This window comes from Siphateles boraxobius, unplaced genomic scaffold, assembly GCF_051911475.1.
Source record: "Siphateles boraxobius isolate OS27281-9 unplaced genomic scaffold, OSU_SipBor_1 17, whole genome shotgun sequence".
NCBI lineage: Eukaryota > Metazoa > Chordata > Actinopteri > Cypriniformes > Leuciscidae > Siphateles > Siphateles boraxobius.
In genome coordinates this window covers 5,729,683-5,753,750 of record NW_027508777.1, presented here as the reverse complement: position 1 = coordinate 5,753,750, position 24,068 = coordinate 5,729,683, and the positions used below count along the sequence as shown (strand labels likewise).

At 39.4% G+C, this 24,068-nt stretch overlaps 1 protein-coding gene across 2 annotated transcripts in view; it reads left to right on the top strand.

Annotated features, from left to right (window-relative positions):
• The window catches only part of pspc1 (paraspeckle component 1), a 93,371-nt gene that overhangs the window by 21,923 nt on the left and 47,380 nt on the right, over positions 1-24,068 (top strand). For both annotated transcript variants that reach the window (XM_077232352.1, XM_077232353.1), the window contains exons 2-5: positions 15,860-16,161; positions 16,295-16,390; positions 16,494-16,690; positions 16,967-17,051. In XM_077232352.1, the coding sequence (XP_077088467.1) occupies positions 15,860-16,161; positions 16,295-16,390; positions 16,494-16,690; positions 16,967-17,051 (680 nt within the window). The remainder of the gene's footprint in view (positions 1-15,859; positions 16,162-16,294; positions 16,391-16,493; positions 16,691-16,966; positions 17,052-24,068) is intronic.

Sequence of the window (24,068 nt, the reverse complement as noted above, 5' to 3'; positions counted from 1 at the left end):
CAAATCTACCTTTTCTATGGAAGTAAAATCATGTCAAATGTTTTTGAAAAAAAAAAGCCTGTTGAATTGCACTACTTTAAAAAAAAATAGGCATTGCATTAACCATGCTTGCATTTTAATGCATTGTATTTTTAGGGCTTGCATTTTTATGGGCTGAAATTCAACATGGTTGAATATTTAAGCTGTGAATATTTCAATTAAAAACATTTAAAACACAATTCCATTATTAAAAATTCAATAATCCATATTCACCATTCATATTTCACTTCCAAAATATTCTAACTGTTTAAAAATACAACCTATAATATTCAACAGGCAATTTTCGGTCCATTTTATTTCGCTTTGCAAATTCGCTTCCACAAATTCAGTGGTTCAAATTCGACAGTAAATTCAACATTGACGTCCAGGAACTGCAGGAAAAGCAGCAGATTGCCGAGCATAATCTCCATCTGCTGTTAGTCGACCTCACCAGCAGATGGTGCAAAAGCGCGTGTTGTTGACGAAGACCAGAAAAATTAAGCAAGTCATTCATTCATAAAACTCATTTACAGCAATGTAAGTTTATTTGTGATTATTATGACGTCTGTTTATGTTAAATTCGGTACCTTCACGGTTACTTTTCCTGTGTAGCCTACATGCATATTTCTTTACCGTGAACGAGATCATAATGTTATTCCCGGATTCGGATATACAGATCCAATGTTACATTTTTGAGGTTGACATATATTTCTCTTGGTTGTTTAGTTGCCTTAACTTTATATTGTGGCGATGTGCTGCATGCAGGCTATTAGGGTTTCCCTCAATACTTCAGGATTCCCCTGCTGGACATACAACGCTTAACGTAGCTTAATGGAGTATTGATGTAAAAGTCCAAACTCACTGGCAAGCAGATGGACTCAGAATAACGCGCACAGCTGAGCGTTTCCCTGTGATAGACTGGCATAAAGATGGCTTGATGTTGGACATTCGCACATTTAGGGACAGTCTCTAAAGTGTATACGACTTTGGTATACACGTTTCTAACTTCAATAGCATTTGAATAGAACGACTTACAGTCATAAAACCAACTGTAAAGTGTTCATGTAGTGTCAGGCATAATGCGCACCCTTAGTGTCAGGCATAATGCGTTCATGTAGTGTCAGGCATAATGCGCATATATATATATATATATATATATATATATAGAGAGAGAGAGAGAGAGAGAGAGAGAGAGAGAGAGAGAGAGAGAGAGAGAGAGAGAGTAGAATAGAATAGAAAGTGTTAATATTAATTGATCAAGTGTTGATTTTATGCCAGTATATCACGAAACGCTCAGCATGAAACTTTGCGCGTAAAGTTTATAATCTGAGTCCATCTTCTTGCCTGTAGCCTATATAGTAGCCTACAGCCTACATCCCCAATAAGGTGCAAGATTGGTCTTTCATATCACTGTATTTGTTAAGCGCTTTGTCCCAACGGAAAGGGAATCCTTGAGTATGAGGTATTGAGGGAAACCGATTATAATCCTGTTCATGGTGGAGAAAGCTGATGACATGTAGAATACACAGGGAAAGTAACAATGAAGTTATTGAATGAAACTTCATCTTTTCCGCATATACTGTCACAGATAATCATTTCCATTTTATAAATGAATGTCTTCGTCAACAACAACCGCTTTTTGCACCATCTGATGGTGAGGTCGACTAACAGCAGATGGAGATTATGCTCGGCAATCGACTGCTTTTCCTGCAGTTCCTGGACGTCAATGTTGAAATTACTGTCGAATTTGAACCACTGAATTTGTGGAAGCGAATTTGCAAAGCGAAATAAAATGGACCGAAAATTGCCTGTTGAATATTATTGGTTGTATTTTTAAACAGTTTGAATATTTTGGAAATGAAATATGAATGGTGAATATGGTTTATTGGATTTTTAATAATGAAAATGTGTTTGAAATGTTTTTAATTGAAATATTCACAGCTTAAATATTCAACCATGTTGAATTTCAGCCCATAAAAATGCAAGCCCTAAAAATACAATGCATTAATATGCAATCATGGTTAATGCAATGCCTATTTTTTTTCAAGTAGTGCAATTCAACAGGCTTTTTATTTCAAAAACATTTGACATTATTTTACTTCCATAGTAAGTGACTAATTCTGTTTGTTATTTAATTTTTTTAACAAGTGGTTTAATCATAGCCAGCTGAAAGGTTTTTGGTACGTATCCTAGGGACAAAGACGAATTAATGATGTTAAGAAGAGGATCTATGACTTCTGGAAGCATCTCTTTCAGTAGTTTAGTCGGTAAAGGGTCTAACATACATGTTGTCGATTTAGATGAATTAACGAGTTTGCAAAATTCTTCCTCTCCTATGGCAACAAATGAATCAAATTTTACCTCAGGGAGACTATAATGCACTCCTTGATGCGATGCTGTAGTAGACGGTTGCATAGTTATAATTTTGTCCCTAATATGATCAATCTTATAAATGAAGAAGTTCATAAAGTCATTACTGCTGTGTTTCTTGGAAACTTCTGGGCTTGAAGCTTTCTTTTTCATTAGTGTAGCCACTTTTTCAAATAAATACCTTGGATTATGTTTATTTTCTTTTAATAGGGTTGAAAAATAAGCAGATCTAGCAGCTTTTAAAGCCTCTCTGTAAGCAATCGAGCTCTCCTTCCATGAAATCCGAAATACCTCTAGTTTTGTTTTCTTCCAGTTGCGCTCCATTTTTCTGGCTGCTCCTTTAAGGGCTCGGGTGTGCTCGTTGTACCACGGCTTTGAGCTATTTTCTTTAATCTTCTTTAAGCGCAACGGAGCAACTGTGTCTAAAGTGCTGGAAAGGAGAGAGTTAATAGTTTCTGTTGCAATATCAAGTTCGTCTAAGCTATCTGGGATGCTGAGACGATGAAACTGATTAGGAAGATTATTGATAAAGCAATCTTTAGTGGCAGAAGTGATAGGTATAACATACTTGTAACACGGAGTTGGCTTTGCAGCCTTTGCTAAATGTAATTTACATGAGACTAGATAATGATCTGAGATGTTGTCGCTCTGCTGCAGAATTTCAACAGCATCAACATTGATTCCATGTGATAATATTAGATCTAGAGTATGATTACGACAATGAGTAGGTCCTGACACGTGTTGTCTAATTCCAACAGAGTTAAGAATGTCTTTAAATGCCAATCCCATTGCATCTTTTCCATTGTCTACATGTATATTAAAATGACCAACAATTAGGACTTTATCTGCAGTCAATACTAATTCTGATAGAAAGTCAGCAAATTCTTTGATAAAATCTTTATGGTGCCCTGGTGGCCTGTATATAGTTGCCAGCAGAATTCTCAAACTTCGTTTACATTATATAATTTTACATTAAGCACCAACACTTCAAAAGAAGTATTTTTAAAACTAGATTTTTTAGTGGTTTTGAAAATATTACTATAAATTACAGCAACACCTCCCCCTTTGCCTTTCAGGCGAGGTTCATGTTTATAACAGTAATCATGGGGGGTGGACTCATTTAAAGTAATGTAATCGTCTGGTTTTAGCCAGGTTTCTGTCATACACAGCACATCTAGGTTATAATCTGAAATCATATCATTAACTATGAGCGCTTTTGAAGTAAGGGATCGAATATTCAGCAACCCAAGCTTTATCGTTTGCTCATCTGTATTATATCTATTTTTTATTTGTTGAATATCAATTACATTTTTAACCTTCTTCGGTTTGGACGTTTTTTGGATTTCCAAATTCGGGGAACAGACACAGTCTCTATATGATGATATCTAGGTGAAAGAGGCTCTATGTGATGGGATTTATCTGACCTTGGTGACGCGAGGCCGCTAGCAGATGGTCGGTTTAGCCAGTTTGTCTGCTTCCGGACCTGAGCCCCAGATTGTCATGTTTTGTCTCTAAGACTATGAGCCAAATTACTAGAGAGAAGAGCAGCACCATCCCAGGAGGGATGAATAACATCTCTTTTCAACAGGTCAGGTTTGCCCCAAAAACTTTTCCAATTGTCTATGAATTCTAGAAGAGAGAAAAGAGAAAAAGCACAAAAACAAAACAAAAACAAAGCAGCCCAACACAGTCATCGACAAAGTGGTGTATGTCGCCACACGAGATCCTTTCTTTGACGTAAGTATAGATAGTGGTATTCCGGTAGTATCAGTATAGATCTATTGAATGTAAAGATAATAGACATCCCAACAATTACAACAACAAAAACATGTTAATATTAGTGGTGATAGTATCAATGATAACATTCACAATGATAATATTCATGACAATAATAGTAGCATTAGCTCTAGCAACATATATATATTTATTTTTTTTTTTCTTGGGGAAAATTAACCTGTAGGCTATCTACTGTAGCCTACCTAATATTTATCCATATGAGTCAATATTGAATCAAGAATTGAACTGAAATCGTGAAAATTGTGTTAAGCAATAATACAAACAATAGCCTACCAGTCATTGTACCATGTAAACAATGTAACATGTTGTTACTAAACTTAATCAAATTCTGTTTAGTTACCAAATGTTTTGACAATCACAATTACACCTATTGTGTTGTAAGTTGTTGTTTATCTACATCCCCCCAAATCCATCGGTTTCTCTTGTGCAATTAAAATATTGTGATAATACCGTATACCGGGATAAAAGCTCAATCGATTGGTAACACTTTATTTCGATAGTCCACTTTAGACATTCAACTAACTATAAATAATTTTGCTGCTACTACTACTACTATGGCCGTTCATGTCGAGTGCGACGAACTGCTTCCCGTTTTGAGCGTCTCTCTTCCAGAAATGACTTGTAGGCCTCCTGAGAGTCCCTGCGGCCGTTGTTAATTGCTGCACGCCATTTGGTTTTGTCATTTGCAAGTGCCTCCCAGTTGTCCATGTTGATGGAGAAAGCCTAAAGATCCCTCTTACACACCTGCAAACTTGTCGCTTTTCGGCGACAATCGCCGTTTTCTTGGTCAATTGGGTCATTTACGTGAATCGTGTAGAACCGGGGAGTTTTTTTTGAGAGTGGAGGGGGGGGTGGGGGGGGTAGGCCATTTTTCCTGCCGACCAAAATTTCATTATTTCAAATGCAGGCGCGTGGTAAGCGCGCTCATAATCCGCCGGAGCCACCACAACATTGCCCAACATCAAATGGCAAACGTAATGCAAGCGGAACGAAACTGCTCGTTATTGTGTGGTTGACGGACTGTTTATCAGTTTGGACCAAAGTAGCGCGAGCCGATCTTGATCTAGCGACACAGTTACTACACAGCGCTAGTAAGAGATCCAGTAAAGGAAGCATTTTAATTTGTCACAGAAGTAATAACATCGCTGCGACTCCTGCGAGTTCTAGTGAGAAACATTCACATTTCTCCGTTATTAACGGATCAAACAGCAGTAGAAACCAGGCAGAAACATTTTGCCATGGATTAACTATCCAGTGTCCACAGATCAGCAACATTCACCATGGATTTACTGTAGTAACACTAACTGCAACCATGGAAGTTTGGCAGGAATAGTAGGCAATAATGCCTTCAAGTAACAGTATGTCGGTTTTATTTTGACATTATGAATACAATTGCTGCCCTCAAACTAATCTGAACTAAAATAAACCTTTGTTTATAACTACTACAATATTACATTTCATTTTTTCCAAGGAGCTGTTTTGTTTTATATGCTCCTAAGAAGAGTCAATTATAGCTCCAGAATTGCTCAAAGTAAAAAAATATCATACTTTATGATGTTAGTTTTAATTAAAAAAAAGAATAAAAAAAATTAAATCAAGGAAATGACCTAAAACCTGGTAAACAGTAATTTCTAACAACATAGGGCTATTTAGATAAACAATCTGGTGAGCATGTTGTTTTAGGCTAATACACAACAGCAAATTTCTGTTTAATAAAGCACTCAGAAATGTGTCGTTTGCATATTAAAATCTAAAAAATTAAGATTTTTGGATCAATCATCCAAACGATGTTGTGAAGACTCTCTATTCATTCCGGTGAAATCACAAAATAAAATGCAGTTAATGCACACAAACGTGTCCCTGCTTGATATAGACTGTAACCACTGATGAACATATTCAGTTTTGATGAGAGAAAAAAAAAACTTTACGGGTGCAGGTTTGGAACCCGTAATCTCTGACACGCTTGGCAAAAGATCTACCACTAGACCATTTAAGAACTGAAACTGATATTGCCGACCGATGCATTTATTTACGGGTTGAGCAGAGAGGCTGTACAGTTTGACCAGCGGGCAGCGGCCGCACACCAGGCCGCCGGATGGTGTTGCTAAGAACTTGCAATGTATAGCTATTATCAGACCGGCCCTCGTGGCCTCGAAACACTACCGGCCCACCGGGAAAAAACCTGACTCTCCCGATTGCCACTCCGCCCCTGAGCAGGGGAATCCTGACTTATTGAGGTAAACCCTAGTAGCCTACAGCATGCAGCACAATTGCCGCAATATAAGGTTGAGGCAACTAAACAACCAATAGATATGTCAAACTCAAATGTAACATTGGATCTGTATACATTCGCATCGGGGGAATAACATTATAATCTCGTTCACGGTAGAGATGCATGTAGGCTACACAGGAAAAGTAATCGTGAAGACATGGAATTTCACATAAAACAATAATCACAGATACACTTACATTGTTGTAAATGAGTTTTTCTGAATGAATGGCTTGCTCTAACTGTTGCTCTGGTCTTCGTCAACAACACTCGCTTGCACCCCCTGCTGGTGAGGTTGACTAACAGCAGATGGAGATTATGCTCGGTAATCTACTGCTTTTCCTGCAGTTCCTGGACGTCAACGTTGAATTTACTGTCGAATTTGAAACACTGAATTTGTGGAAGCGAATTTGCAAAGCGAAATAAAATGGACCGAAAACCACGTTGAATATTAAAGATTATATTTTTAATCAGTTTGAATGTTTTAGAAGTGAAATATGAAAGGTGAATATGGATTATTGAAATTTGACTAATGAAAATGTGTTTGAAATGTTTTGAATTTAAATATTCACAGCTTAAATATTCAACCATGCTAAATTTCAGCCCATAAAAATGCAATAAATATATATATGCATTAACATTGAATAAAAATACAATGCATTAAAATACAAGCAGGGTTAATGCAATGCATATTTTTTTCAAGTAGTACAATTCAACAGAATTTTTTTGTTTCAAAAACATTTGGCATTATTTTACTTCCATAGGATTTGTAGATGTGATAGAATAGTGCAAGCAAATATCTTGCCAGCAAGGCTGAGCAGAGATATTCCTCTGAAGTTGTTACAGTCTGCACGGCCCCCCTTGTTTTTATAGATGGTGATGATGTTGGCATCTCTAAGGACATCTGGGAGATATCCACTGTTCCAGCACATCACAACCAGATGATGTAGGACAGAGGCAAGAACATCACCGCCTGCCTTATAAGCCTCAGGGGGAGCCCGTCAGCTCTGGGAGACTTATTTTTCAGTTTTTTATTTGCAAATTTGACTTCCTCAATGGTAATGTCTGCATCCAGATCCGACATGGGGGGAGCTCAGGAACAGCAGCAGTTATTGCCAGTGTGTTGGCTGTGACAGGCTGAGCATAGAGAAGGCTCTAGTGCTCTGCCCATCTCGCCAATTGAGATTCCAAATCGGTCAGAAGTTCGCCTGATAGGGAACAGAGTGGAGAGGATTTTTTAGGGACTGGGCCCAAGGCTTCTTTCAGACCTTCAAAGACACCTCGGATGTTTCCAGTGGACGCACTTAACTCAATACGGTCACACAGTGTGCTCCAGTAAGCCTGCATGGCTGTGCGAGTGACCCGTTGGACACTGCGGCATGCCTTCTTCAATGCTGCCCTATTTGAGCGAGTGTTATGCTGCAGATAGGACAGTCTGACTGAACGCTTAGAGTCAATTGCAGCTAGGAGCAGGCTGGCATGGGTTTTGATCCAGTCAGGCTGTGATCTGGATCGCTTTCCAAAGATGGAGAATGCACCCTTTGTGGTAACAGAGTGGAAGTGCTGCCAGGCAGCCGTGATATCCGCATGAGGAGGTGAAGAGTCAAAGCTGGAAGCAAGTAGTTCCTGGAACGCATGATGCGACGCAGGAGGATAGGTTGCAGAAACATCCAGATGAGGAGTAGGCTTGGGCCTTGCATAATGAAACTTGCTTGGGACCATCCTTAATTTACAACATAGAAGGGTGTGATCAGTGTCACAATCTGCTGAGTGCAGTGATCGGCAGTGTGTTACTTCCTTCAAATGCTCACGCTTCACCAGTACATGGTCAAGTTGGTGCCAGCGCTTTGAACGTGGATGATGCCAGATGACTTTGGAGGAACTTGAGCCCTGAAAGAATCAAGAGGGGATACAGAGTTTGTGGGTGCTGCAAAGTTCCAGTAAGCGCTGACCGTTGTCATTCATGTTGCCATATCCATGGCTTCCCAGAATGTCAGGCCATGCACTAGAGTTAGCACCCACTCGGGCATTAAAGTCACCAAGGACAATCAAACGTTCGGTTGAGGAGGTCTTCTGAATAATGGAGCTCAGTTGATTGTAGAATGATTCCTTTACATCTAGATCAGAAGTGCTGTGACAGCAGGCGCGATCTGATACTCAGCATACCAGCCCCTGCTGCCGGGCTAGCAGGGTGGACTGGATTTCGTCTGGTCTCTCGCCTTTGACCTGTCTGGCTTGCTTAAAGTATAGTATAGCTTGCCCCGCCAGGGTCATAGAAACTCACAAGATGTTCCACCACGGCAAGGCACCAGTCCATGGAACTTAATTTTGCAACTAACTGTCATTAAAGTATTAGTAGACTGTCTGCTTAATATCTGCTAACACTTTATTTTAATGGTTCCCCAAAAGATATTCTACTGACTATAAGTAACTTGGCAACTACAAGTCAACTTATTTATACTAACCCGCACCCTAACACCTAACCATAACCTAACAGTCTACTGACAGTCTACTAATACTCTAATGAGAGTTAGTTGACATGTTGTTGCAAAGTTAGTTTATAGTTAGTAGAATGTCTAAAGTGGACTATTGAAATAAAGTCTAACCAATCATTTAATCACAGCATGAAAATTTGAAACCGGCACATGCCTACTTCCTGATGAAACTTACCAATTCACAAAATTAACAGAATGCATAGCAGATATAAAAACTGGATGACTAGCTAATTTCTTATTACTTAATTCTGAAAAAACAGAGATTTTAATTATTGGACAAAAAACGTCCTCGTGTAATAACCTAGAATACTGTCTAACACTTGATGGCTGCTCTGTCAAGTCCTCGTCATCGGTTAGAAAGGCCCGGTTCTGTCAACACTACAATGGCTCCCCATTAAACATTGTATACATTTTAAAATATTGCTGATTACTAACAAAGCACTAAATGGTTTAGCTCCGCAGTACTTTAGGGTTCCCACGGATCCTTAAAAAGTCTTAAATTAGATTTTTAAAATATAAAGCCATAAAAAGTCTTAAAGTCTTATTTTTACTTATGAAAGGTCTTAAATTTTAGATGACACTTTGACTTAGACATATCTAAATGTTTTATTTTCCAAAAACTATCTAACTAATTAGCGTATTATTTTTTATTACTCTATCTTTGTGGATTTGCCTGTTCAAGTGACTATTCGCATCACATTTGCAGCAGAATAACTCTCTGTCTCCTGCACGCAAGAGAGGAGGGAAGAAGAAAGTTGGTAAATGTCAGTTCAGTTTTAAGTTCTTCTTTATGCGTATGGGGTGTGCGATGTGTATTGTCTATTATGATATTGTAAACATTGTTTTAACTATGTACGAGGCACTGTGAGCTGACATCTATTGTCCTTTCACTGCTTAAGTGCAGTTCATAGGTATGTCCCCAAATTAGTTTTTGACTTATATTTATATCATATTATGTTCTTATATTAGAATATCACATTAGCAAGAGTGCCGTTTTCCTGTTTACAATTGCAACTGTGATATTTATGTTATGCAACAGTTAAATTAACAATAAGTTAACATTGTGAGTTACTTTTTAGGCACAATATTGTCAGTATTGTTTGTTTTCCGTTTATTTCGGCGACTAGAATTTCAAAATTAAACCGTAGCAGAGTCTCAATGCAACAGACAGCGATGATTTCTTGACTGAAATCCGCGTTTTGAACGAATCACTTGCTTCTTTCCCGAATGAATCAGCCGTTTATACAAATCGGTTGAATGGATGAATCCCTCAACTCACTCAGTGACTTGCCGCCACCTACTGGCGTTTTTAGTTTCATATTTAAAGTACCCTTTAATTAAAACGTTACAATTATAAATCATTTTATATTTAAATATTGATTTAAAAAAAAAAATTATGACAAATATGAATATCTTCGTGAGTCAGCTTGTTCTGACTCCTATCAGTGTCAGTTCTTTGTTAGAAATGATATGTAGCGACATCTGGTGGAATTTGGAGTCATTGCGCTTGTAAGGAGATTGTCAACAGGAAGACTGAATGCTCCACCACCAGCGTTATTTGTCTATCCTTGGAATAGATCCATCAGTGAGAATGGTCGCTCACAGTCATTTAAGTAGTTAAAACACGTGTAGACGTTCTACTACTGTTGTTTAAAAGCATTTATTTTCAGTGAAAATCGGGTTAATGCTAAGCGTGTTGCTAACCGCTAGTATGGATTTAGTTGTGTTATACATACAAAGTTAGCTCAGTCTGTTAAGACTCATTTAGGATTTTTTACTTGCCTGTGTTTTATTTAGCCCATTTACTTGTGTTCTTTGAGTGAATCATATTGTAATATTTGCTGTGGTTATTATATTTATGTTGATGTTGCACATATTTGACTGTAACATAGTGTTTATTTTATACTGTATTGCAGTTTTACAAAAAAGAAAACAATCAAGATTTCAGTAAAGAAAACACTCAACCTGGGTCCTATACCATGAAGCCGGTTTAGGTGGCTAGCCAGCTATGTTTCAGTTTAGTTTGCGTCAACCCTGGGTTTTAGGGACCATGAAAGTGGTTTGGCTTTTAGCAGTGTTCATCGCCATAGTAACTTACGCTACACGGCTAACCTGGTCCGGGGCAGGTTATGTTCTAGGTAAGAGGTTGCAATCTGAACTTGGACCAATCAGCTGTGAGCAAAGTGACACATGTCTGATGCGATAAAGTCACTCCACCTGTTTCTACTCCAAATTAAAGGTCACTACATAGCAAATGATTTTTAAAGACAAAATCGTCTGGTTTTTAGTGATGCTTATTTAGAATAATAAATTTGTATGATTTAGATATTATTTATGTAATTATTATACCCTTTATCAATCACACATGTACAATTTTAGTTCATCAATTATTATTACGCAGTTTAAATATATAAATATATAAATATATAAAGGTAATATAAATACGCTTTAGCATCAATAGATGAAGCTATAAAATGACTACATGTGAGCTTAAATGTTCAATTCTCTCTATACCTTTATCAGCTGTATAAAATAACTTCACAACTTTTACTTGCACTGATATACAGAGCGAGACTTTTTCTTTTAGTTGTCCTCTTTCATAGACAGCTGTTTTCTTCTTGCTGTGTAAATTTGTTTAAATTCTTATTATTTTAATACTTTTATTTAATAAGTGAATTTCGCTGCTTCTCTCGCGAGAAATTAATCTCAGTTTCACTCTATCTCAACGTGTGATTGGCTGTTCGCTACTGATGTCACACCTAAACTCCTAAACTCAGGATCAAAGCCTGAGTTGACAGAGAAAGTTGATGATCAGCATCATGGTACCAACAAAGCCTGGTTGGATTGGTTTGGTTTTGTCAACTCTAAACTAATCCTGTAACCCTGAGTTTGTTCAACTACCATCATGGTACAGGCCTCTGGAGTCAAGCCTACTGAGTCTTATTGTTGATGTTCGCTATCTGTCTAACAATACAGTGACGTATCTGCCAGGACAGAATACAGCTGTTAACAACAGGCCTAAACCCACCATGGCACCTGCACACAAACACAATCAGTAAAATATCATCTAATTATTATCAACAAAACGTTTAAAATATTGAGATATATTTTTGTCAATATTGCACAGCCCTGATGTACGGTATTATTTTCATTTCTTCAGGTCTTAAAAAGCCTTAAATTTGACTTTAAAAAGTGTGCAGGAACCCTGTACTTGAGCGAGTTCTTAACACATTATAGTTCTTCACGTCTATTGCAATCTGAAATTTCCGGCCAGTTGATAATACCTAAAATATCAAAATCTAGTGCTGGCGGTGGATCCTTTTCCTATTTAGCACCAAAACTTTGGAATAATCTTCCTAACATTGTCCGGGAAGCAGACACACTCTGTCAGTTCAAATCTAGACTAGAAATCTAGATCTTTAGAGCGGTGTTGTGTTAGTTAAGTTAATAACTAATGATCTTCGCAACGGAAGTGAATCAATCAAGACTATCTTTAGCTGGGCCATAACTTTGTCCCAGAGCTGTGGTAAAGCCTTAACAATCTGTTACGGTAATTTCTATTATCACTGTAAAGCTGCTTTGAAACAATCCGTACTGTTAAAAGCGCTTTTATAAATGAAGGGTTAGTGATTTTAAACCATAATGCAAGAAAGCACAATTTGAAAATTGTCATTTAATTTTCTCTTGTGCTATCTTCCAGAATGGTTATGCAAGTTTGTTTCTATTTGAGATCAAAACTGACATGCGAAATAAACTTCAAGGAGAGCACCTTACTGCATGCTTAAGGATTAGTATAAACGGACCTGCCCCTGAAGCCTATCCACACAGGCAGGCCTTAGTAAGTTGTTGTTTTTTTCAAAGTAGAGAAAAATTCATTGCTCAGACAGAAATTGTCAACTTTGTAAATAGTTATGGAAATCTGAAGAATTCATTATGAACATATTTGGTCATGCTTGTAGTATAATTTTTTGAATATGAATTTCAACATTATTTCTAAATTATTTCTTGATGATAAGGAATATTTTCTGTAATAAATAATTAATTTACCTTTGTTTGAATAGTTTATTCTGAACCCGCTCAATAAGCACCGGTCCACACCGCCCTGCCCACCACCACAAGCAAATTCTCAACCTGTGGGAAACACTGGAGTCTTGTTATATTGATGCACAAACAACAAACCGTGAATGTGCACTCTCGATCACTGATCGCATGCTGCATTTATGTAGACACATTTCAGTACATTCGCATTGTTTTCACGCTCAGGATAATGTTTTATATGTCATGTGTGCGTTACTTTTAGTAATCGTAGGTTTATGCAATCAAGTCAAGGCGGTTGATTTAGGAGGTTTTTTTGGCATCTCCATGTGGTCCTGTTCGGTATCGCAGCTTGACTCGCCTAAAATGAAAACAAGATCTTTGTTGTTGCTCTGTACACATACTATAACAGTGAATTCTGTAAAGGTTTTCTTTTTTCATGGGTGCATTGGTGTGCATAAATGTATTACATAATAGGATTACATTACATTATGAAAGTGACACGTGATGGCCAAGTATGGTAACCCATAATTGTAATTTGACCTCTGCATTTAACCCATCCAAGTAAGTGCACACACATTAGGAGCAGAGTAGTGAGTAGTGAACACACACACACACACTGCAAACGTGGATACACACACCCGGAGCAGCAGGCAGCCTTGAGTGGGGCCCGGGGAGCGATTGGGTGCCTTGCTCAAGGACAACTCAGTCATATTCCTGCCGCTACTGGAATCGAACCAGCAACGGTTGGGTCACCAGTCCAACTCTGTTACCATTAGGCCATGAATGCCCCCAATGTATTACATAATAGGATTATATCGATTATCGACTTTTGTGGTGTCCTTTTGGATTCTCCTTGAAGCTTGCAGAAAATGCAGTTTTGTGAGAATCACCCTTCAATCTGATTGTTTACTTTGTTGGATATATACTGTAAATTATGACAAAATGAATGTTAAACTAGACAAATGGCGTATGCTTAATTTCATGATAAATGCGATTAATTGCACAACAAAAGTGTAATTAATCCAAATAAAAAATATAATCGATTGACATCACTAGTTAATATACATCTAAATGCAATACCTAAATATAGCTGCAAGCAGCGATACGGGGCCAAGCCCCTGAAGGGCTGTAGTGCAATGCAGAGCCAAAAGAGCAAAAATTACTAATAACCAAGGCACCAAGCATAATTTGAAATGACAAAGTTACACACAATTTTATAAAGTTGACAAACATGGGATTTGAACCAGCATTCTCTGGGTCAAGAGCCTCTTGCTCATCTCATTGCGCCACTTGGACGATGTATTTATACACAGATGTCGAAGTTTCATAGTTCAAGTAAGAAGCAACTCAAAATTAAGAATTTTAAAATAAATGCACTGCATGTTTATTTTAAAATTTCAAATAAGATCATTCTCAGAAAGACTCAATGTCAAAAGAAGCAACTTTTACAAATAACCAATTATAATGCTAAGCTAAATAGCATAAAGAATTATACACAGGCAAGGTCAACTTCGGAGAAAAATTACCCGGGAACGGTAGCGAAAATTTAAAATCCGTTCAGGCATTGAGCTAATCACTCATGCATGTTCACCAGTCTGCTGAGGAGAGGTTTCAGTGTGAGAATGAGTTCACAAAAACGTTCCATAGTATCAAAAAAAACTGTTTTTCATTGGTTCCAATATGGCGGGGTGTCACATTGTTGGAAAATGACACATCGGCGGAATTGGCATTAGCCAGGGAACAAAACGGCATAGAGAAATGTTTTCAACGGTTATAAGCGTTTTTGCAAAACTTACATCTCTGGGACACGGTGGCGCTGTGTTCAAACTTCTCATGTACCTTCAGGACATGCAAATAATGATACCAAATTTTGTACAATTTTTAACAAAACTGAAAATGGCGGACACGTGGTTTATCCAATCCTGGCAAAATTGGTATGCACGGATTCGGCAATGTGCCAAATTTCATAATTTTCCTATGTTCTGTTGATAGGGCTGCCATAGACACCCCATACGGAAGAAGAAGAATAATAAGACGAAAACTAACAATTACAATATGTGCTCTATCACCTTCGGGGCTTGGCCCCTAATAATAATAAGAAAATGAACAATTACACCAGGGGCTATGCCCTTTGGGGCTTGGCCCCTAACAAAAGTAATTATAAAAACCCTGTTCACAGCAACAATGATTTGCTCGACCCTGTTTAAAAACAGGCCTATGCTATCAAGTGGTTGTACTGTTTAGAAGATATGAGACTCTTCCTTTCCCTTTTTTGTCATTACTTTAATTCTTCGCCATGGCAACACCGTTCGAGATATTCAATATCCATTTGCAATTTACCATCTTCAATGTATTTGCATCATGTTGAAAAAGTTTGGTGTGAATCGAATAAACCCTCTAGGAGGAGAAGATTGATTTAGATCAGTGGTTCCCAACCTTTTGAGCTTGAAGGTCCGTGCTTTCATATAATAAACCCTGAACCCCCGTAATTATTTGATAATGTAGAATTGATATATCAGTATTAAATACAACCCAGAGGTATAATTAAACCTGAATTTTTTTTTATCAATCCATTTATAATATCTAAGTATTATGTTTTGAGAATACGATCTCCCACCTGAAGCACTATAACTGGGGTTGCTATGCTATTATATCTAAATAAAAAGTGAACAAAGAAAGATTGATGTATTTTGTAAGTTTGTAGATTTTTGGACTGAACTGGATTTTAGGACTGAACTGGATTTTAGTTACTGGACACTTTCCATCAAAACCATAAATAAGTTTGCAAATTGTGCTCACTTGTGTTTGTAAACAGACTGCTTGTAGCATTTAAGCATCCATATTTTCAATTGTCACTGTTTTGATTATTCAGGAGACAAGGACACTTGCAGAGATTGCTAAGGCTGAGCTGGACGGCACAGTGCTGGGGAACAGGCCCATCCGGATCCGTTTTGCCACACATGGGGCTGCACTCACAGTACGAAACCTCTCACCAGTAGTATCTAATGAGCTTCTTGAACAGGCCTTCTCACAGTTCGGCCTAGTTGAGCGGGCAGTCGTGGTGGTTGATGACCGAGGACGACCCACAGGCAAGGGGATTGTGGAGTTTGCCAATAAGCCTGCTGCCCGAAAAGCCTTGGACCGCTGTGCAGATGGAGCTCTTCTGCTTACAATGTAATAACTTTTTTTATTTTCACAGTATGATCTGTGTTTATCAGTGATTGAGCTGTCTGTAGATATCAAATATGTTAAGTCAAGTAAGAGAGTTTTGACATGGATTTTTTTTCCCTTCATTTTTGTCCTTCAGGTCCCCTCGTCCAGTCATTCTTGAGCCAACAGAACAGTTTGATGATGAAGATGGTCTACCAGAAAAAATGTTGCAAAAATCAGCACAGTATCACAAGTATGTATTTAGATAATTGAGATTAATTGTATTCCATATGCATGTAGTATAGGCCTATCTAAAGAAAAAAGTTTTAAATTAACCCCAAGAATCTGCAATACAGGGAACGGGAGCATCAGCCACGCTTTGCACAGCCAGGCACCTTTGAGTTTGAGTACTCATCTCGCTGGAAGGCTCTGGATGAGATGGAGAAACAGCAGAGGGAACAAGTGGAACGGAACATACAGGAGGCAAAAGAGAAATTGGAGGCTGAAATGGAGGCTGCCAAACATGAGCATCAACTCATGATGATGAGACAAGGTAGTATGCCTTTTTACAACATATTAGTTTTCTAAAAGAAACACTTATTTTGTCCACCACAATGTTTTAGGGAAATACTTAAATTTTTGAATATAATAAGTTTTTTTTTTTTTTGCTTGAAAAGGCATCTAGAAATTGTAATGAGGACAGCATACATGAGTACACAATGACTGTGATCTCCCACAACCAGTGTGTTGTCTCATTTCTCTCCTTCAGGGAACAGTACTTCTATTCTTAACTTTATCATTGTAAATATTTGTGGACTAATACCAACAGATCTCATGAGACGTCAAGAGGAACTGCGACGCTTGGAGGAGCTCAGGAATCAGGAGCTGCAGAAACGCAAGCAGGTTGAGATGAGGTGTGCTTTTATCCCTTTTTTTAAAATTGACTTATTCCTAAAAATATTCCACATTCCCAATATTTTCTTTTAATACCGAAGTGTCAAAATAGAGTGATTTGAAAGCCTACAGTCTGAACTTTACAATGAATGTTGCCAATTTGATTAACTTCTAAGTAGTGATGCACCGATACCAGTATCGGTATCGGGCCCGATAACTGAGCTTGTGTACTCGTAAAAATGCTCCGATACAACAACCGATACCAGGCAGCGTGTAAACAGTGTTTGTGTCCAGACAAAGAAACACTGACAACAGAGGTTATAATGGGGATAAAAAAGAAGGCTGTCTGTGAAGTAAATGTATCTTATTAGTGGAATATTAAACAAAATATAGTAACGCCTATATAGCTGTGGTGCGCGAGCTGATAAGAGAAAACCACGCAGTGGATTGAGCGTGCAGAGGCACAGACGCGCACGAGCTGGTCGAGCGCATCCCTTTTTCACAGACATCGGTGGAAAGTTTGTTGTTCAATCGGATGTCAATGGCAAAGAAAGTAAAATGAGGCATGTAGCTTATTAACGTTAACTGAGGAGAGAGCAGCACTTCTGTTGAATGCTCTTGATTGTTCATCGTTTAACTCATACGATTTAGTTTTAATCCAAATAACATGTGCTATGTAAGTAAAACATGAACTGCTACCTGATTTATGTATAATGGGTGGTTCCCTACATTATTACGGTACGTTTGCAGGTCAAGAAGGTCCATGAATGCAAACATCCAAAGCGACCGCTCCGAAAACCAACGTCTTGATAGACAGCGCGCGAATACTGAATTGAATTGTCTTTCACAACTTGCGTTTGTACGGACAATTTCACACAAGTTTATGTAAAAACGCATGTCTTGGCGAGTATTTCAGTAAACAAAGTCGGTTATATCTCAATTGAATGTAGACAGTATTTTCAAATGGGGTCTGTGCGTTTAGTCTTAAAGGGGCAGCAATTTAATAAACCTGTTGCTGTGTTTTAATGTTAATCAAACAATGGACAAATAAATTACTCACTGCTCTTGACTAAATAGGCTATCCTTTTAAACTTTACAAATAGAACCATCTATATTTAATTTATACAGTAAAGAATATGCAATATTTTTTTTCACATTTGATTGCTTCATTCAAATTTCTGTACCTGTTAGATCTACCCGAAAAACTCTAAAACACTTTAATTCATTTGTAGCCTTTCTTTGTTCTATTGTATTTATGTGTGCTATTTGTGCTATATATGTGTAATTTGATTATTTGTTATTATTTTATTACTGACTGCTTACTTGTCTCTAATAATGGTTTAAATTCACATTAATTAGGCTGGGATTTTTTGTAATATCAAAATTGGAATAAAGAATTGATATTTCACTGGTGTCTAAACATTTGTACCACTGACCCAATCCTCAGCACTGAGCCCTGCTGAAGCTGCTCTAACTATGTGATGTGATATTAAATGAAAGATAAAATACGATAGAGCAATAGAAGGAAGAGTGAAAGTAACAGAAGCTCATACAAATGCATTTTAGCAGACTTAATTAAGCATAAAAATAACTGAAGGAAATATATATTTGATTAACAAATTAATCCAACTAATATGATTTATATTCTTTTGTTTTATCTTCTAATACATTTAAAAATTAGAAATGCAGTGAATATCCATGGTATCGGTTTTTAGGTATCCGTATCGGCGAGTACCAAAAATAGTATCGATATCAGACTCTCTCTGGAAAAAGTGGTATTAATAATCCCTACTACTTAGTAGTGCTGAGTTATTTGCAGATAAATAAATAAAAATCATTATTTGTGAAATACTTTTTTGTACTATGTATGTAATGCATCAAAAACATCATACAGCTCAGATAGTCATGTGTCATGTCATTTTAAAATTCTCACGGAGTAGAAGAGTGGGCTTTGAATAAACTTGAGCGAGTTTTTTACGTGAAGCCTCACAAGACCAACATGTAAATAATATACGGATGCAGATTTCCATTACACGAGAGTAGATGTTAAAACTTCATGCTGATTTGTACTCGGCTTTCGCCAAGATAATCACCAACTAAGACGTAGCTTTACAGTAACCTATGCTTCTCCATCCATTTACGCTTCTTTCCATCTGGTGACGTGAATCTTCTGTCTGGTGTTAATACAGTGTATTGCGCGTCAGCACACACAACGGCTGCAACCACAGTGCGGTCCCCCATAACAACCCTCTGGATTGAGCGGAGTAGGGAACATCTCTAGGGTCTTCAAGTGGGCACCTTCCGTCCTCAGTGTTTCGTCGACTAGCCCACGACACCTCAAGAGGGCTCGACAGTGACTCTGGCGTCCCAGAGTCACCCCCCTCCGTCCCCCACTCAACTCAGCCCAGCTTACTGACCTCTACTTCCCTCTTGCTGCTGAGACCTAACCACAATCTCACAATCTCTCCGCAACCCAACCATACGCGCCAACCCGTTTGACTAAGGCTGTCGAGCCCCACTGGTGCGTTAATATGCAGTTTCAGTGGCAACGGTTCCGTATGGCATACCACCTACCACAAAACACAATATCTGCCCAACCACCTGTCATTCACGCAATATACACAGGAACGTAATGACTGTAAATACTATACAACCTATACAAATAAACCAACAGTTGCTGCTGAGACCTAACCACAATCTCACCGCAACCCAACCATACGCGCCAACCCGTTTGACTAAGGCTGTCGAGCCCCACTGGTGCGTTAATATGCAGTTTCAGTGGCAACGGTTCCGTATGGCATACCACCTACCACAAAACACAATATCTGCCCAACCACCCGTCATTCACGCAATATATACAGGAACGTAATGACTGTAAATACTATACAACCTATACAAATAAACCAACAGTTGCTGCTGAGACCTAACCACAATCTCACAATCTCTCCGCAACCCAACCATACGCGCCAACCCGTTTGACTAAGGCTGTCGAGCCCCACTGGTGCGTTAATATGCAGTTTCAGTGGCAACGGTTCCGTATGGCATACCACCTACCGCAAAACACAATATCTGCCCAACCACCCGTCATTCACGCAATATACACAGGAACGTAATGACTGTAAATACTATACAACCTATACAAATAAACCAACAGACCTTTCAAGTTTTCAAGAATTCTACGAAACCGTAGCATGGCGGCCTGTACACAGCCAGCTAGAATCTTTCCGTCTCAACCACAGCCAGTTGCTGCTCCTTTCTGCTGCTTCAGATAAGTTCTTTACTGTACGACGCAACTCTTGGCCACTGAATCCGACGTCTCTGAGGAACCGGGTTGTAGAGTGTGCCACAAAACCACGACAACCCACTTCCACTGGATAAACCTGGACTCTCCATCCTCGCTGTTCTGCTTCAGTGGCCAGATGAGCATACCGCAGTTTCTTCCTCTCATATGCCTCATCTACCGCATCCTCCCATGGCACTGTTAACTCTATCAGTTGAACAATGCGTGCTGATCCAGACCACAAAACAATATCTGGTCGTAGGTTAGTGGTGGCAATCTCAGGTGGAAAAATAAGCCGTTGATCAAGATCAACCAGCATCTTCCAGTCCCTAGCAGCTTCCAGTTGTCCTGGGCGAGAATTGGTGTTAGCACCTTTTCTTGGTGGTTGCTCGCCTGGGCGGAGGAATATTGTCTTCTGCGTGTAATGTTTTGCTAGAACAGGCGGCAATTTATTGGTCATACTACGCTTGCCTTCCAATGCTAAAGCCAAACATCGCAATACTTGGTCATGGCGCCAAGTAAACCGACCCTGGCTAAGAGACACCTTACATCCTGTCAAAATGTGCCTTTATGTGGCAGGTGATGAACACAAAGGACAAGATGGATCCTCTCCTACCCAGAGGTTTAGGTTCTGCGGTGATGGGCGAACATCATATGTTGACCTAATAAGGAAACTGATCCTACTCTCTTCCATTGACCAAAGGTCTTGCCAGCCCATTTTGCGTTGTTCCACACTCTCCCATCTCATCCACTCTCCCTGCTTGGCCTGGGAAATGGCCTTTATACATCTCATCCTCTCCTCCTGCTTTCGCACCTCGTTGACTACCAGCTTCCTCCTTTGGGCTGGGCCTGCCTTGTGCCATTTAGGAGGAGCTAAACTGAGCCCAAAACCCCCTCTTCCATGCTGTACCTGTCCCACGATATCCCCAATTTGAAGGTCAGCCTTTGCCTCTACTACAGATTTCTTTGCTGACCACTTTCTACCAGTTTTTACCACAGGGGCTGTCTCCCTTACACATTTGTCACGTGACTCTGCTAAAGTCATTTCCAGTCTGACCTTGGCACACTTAAACTTCTCGGTTAAAGCAGAGACTGGCAGCTGCAATACTCCTTTACTATAAAGTTCCACTCTGCTGAGGCAGCGTGGAACTCCCAACCATTTCCTGATGTATGAACTTATTAACGCTTCCAGCTTATCCACTGTTGTCAAAGAAACCTCATACACAGTCAGTGGCCACAGTAACCTTGGCAGTAGACCAAACTGAAAGCACCAGAGTTTCAGTTTGCCTGGTAGAGCACAGCTGTTTATGCTCTTCAACCCTTCCACTGCTTGTCGTCTAACTTCTCCCACTCGAACTGTGTCCTTTAGATCCCCATCGTACCATCTCCCTAGACTCTTCACTGGCTTCTGAGAAACTGTTGGTATTGCCTCACCATTAATGAAGAATGTTTTATCTACTACCTTGCCTTTAATTATGGAGATGCTCCTTGATTTAGAGGGCTTAAATTGCATTCGTGCCCATTCAATATTATCTGTTAACTTCCCCAATAACCGATTAGTGCAGGCTACCGTTGTAGTCATGGTTGTCATGTCATCCATGTATGCTCTGATTGGTGGTAGTCGCATCCCAGAAGCCAAGCGCTCTCCTCCTACTACCCATTTTGATGCCCTAATGATTACTTCCATTGCCATGGTAAAAGCCAGTGGAGAAATGGTGCATCCTGCCATTATTCCAACCTCTAAGCATTGCCATGTAGTGCTGAATTCTGGAGTTGAGAAACTAAATTGCAAATCTCCAAAATAGGCTTTCACTAAATTTGTTATCGACATCGGTACCCTGAAAAAATCAAATGATGCCCAAAGAAGCTCATGTGGCACTGAACCATATGCATTAGCCAAATCCAGGAATGTCACGTGGAGCTCCTTCCTCTCCTTTTTAGCTGATTGAATTCGTTGCCAGATAACACTGATGTGTTCTAAGCATCCTGAGAATCCTGGAATGCCCGCTTTTTGAACTGAAGTGTCAATGAAGCCATTCTTTAATAGGTAGGTTGACAATCTCTGAGCAATAATGCTGAAGAAAATCTTTCCTTCCACGTTTAATAGTGAAATAGGGCGAAACTGACTGATGCTTGTAGCATCTTTTTCTTTGGGTATAAAGACTCCCCCTGCTCTGCGCCATGCTCTATTTTCCCAAGCCACTTTTATCAATTTCCACAGAATTCGTAGAACTCCTGAAGCACTCTTGTACACTCTGTACGGAACTCCATTAGGCCCTGGAGATGATGAAGCCCTTGCCTTTCTCACAACCTGCTCTATCTCTTTCCACTTAGGTGCACAGACCTCCATTTGGTATTCTGGTGGATTGACAGGTGGGATGTCTGACGGAATAGACATAGGCTTATGCCTTTTTGCATCTGTATGTGTTTCCTCCAAATATCTCTCTAGCTCAACCCTAGATGCTTTTAAAGTGCCATTCTTCTCACTGGTGAATAACTTCTTTGCGAATTTGAATGGATCTTTATAGAAATTAGCCCTCGCACGCTCCTTCTTTTTGTAGCGTTTCCGTAGGCGCTCAGCTCTGCGTAATGTTGCAAGCTTATCTTTTATGGCCCTTTGTAAAAGATTGAGTCCCTCCTTCTGACTTTGTTCCGCTCTTTTCCATTGCTTCCTCAGCTGTCTCCTTTCTCTAACTAACCCTTCAATTTTCTGCTGCCGTCTAGACAATCCAGGAGTAGTTTGTACTTTTTCCTTCCTTTTTTCCACACCAAACCTCTCACTTCCATATGCGTAAATGATGTCCCCAAATTTATCCAGCTTCTTTTCAACTGTACCAGTTAATCTTTCTAATGCAAAGCATAGATCTGTGTTTACCGTGTCCCATGCAGTTTTCTCACAAGCTCTTGGCCATCTAACTCCAGGCCTATGCCCGTTGAGGTTCTTTTCTCTCTTATGCTGGTTAGTCTGACCGGGTTCACAAGAATCAATGTGTTCATCACTAACTGTGCAAACCCTCCTCTCCTCTATGACAGGGGTGCTGATATCCTGCGAACTGTGGTTTGCTTCCTGTCGCTGGATTTCATTCGACTGACTTGACTGACTTCGTAAGAAGTACTGATCAATGCGAGGCCCTTGTCCCTTCTCCCTCAAGCATTTCATTTTCCCTTGATGAATCTTCAAACCCCTGACCATTGTCGCCTTGCTCCAGCCACAGACACAAGCTTGGAGTTCAATGGCTTTGCTAACTGCAGAACCTGAACTAGTCTTTTGTGAAGTACTCTCTATACTCATATCCGTTTCCATTCCAAAGTCGTTAACCATGTTGTCCACCATTGAGTCATCTTCCGCCCCTGCTCTCGCAGACTCTAGGGGTATTTTCCTCTTTAATTTAGAAGCCTTGGGCGGGTGTCTCCAGCATCCTGTAAACACAGAGCTGGATACTGCCGACAAGGGTAGCTAACCCTTACCAGCCCCATTGGGGTCTCTTTCCTCCTGTCAGCTGTCTCTCCAGGCTGTCACAAGGTCTTTCCCTTGTTGCCAGCAGCACTATTCACCGCAGTCACTGGACGTATCCAGATCTTCATGATTTCCATTACACGAGAGTAGATGTTAAAACTTCATGCTGATTTGTACTCGGCTTTCGCCAAGATAATCACAAACTAAGACGTAGCTTTACAGTAACCTATGCTTCTCCATCCATTTACGCTTCTTTCCATCTGGTGACGTGAATCTTCTGTCTGGTGTTAATACAGTGTA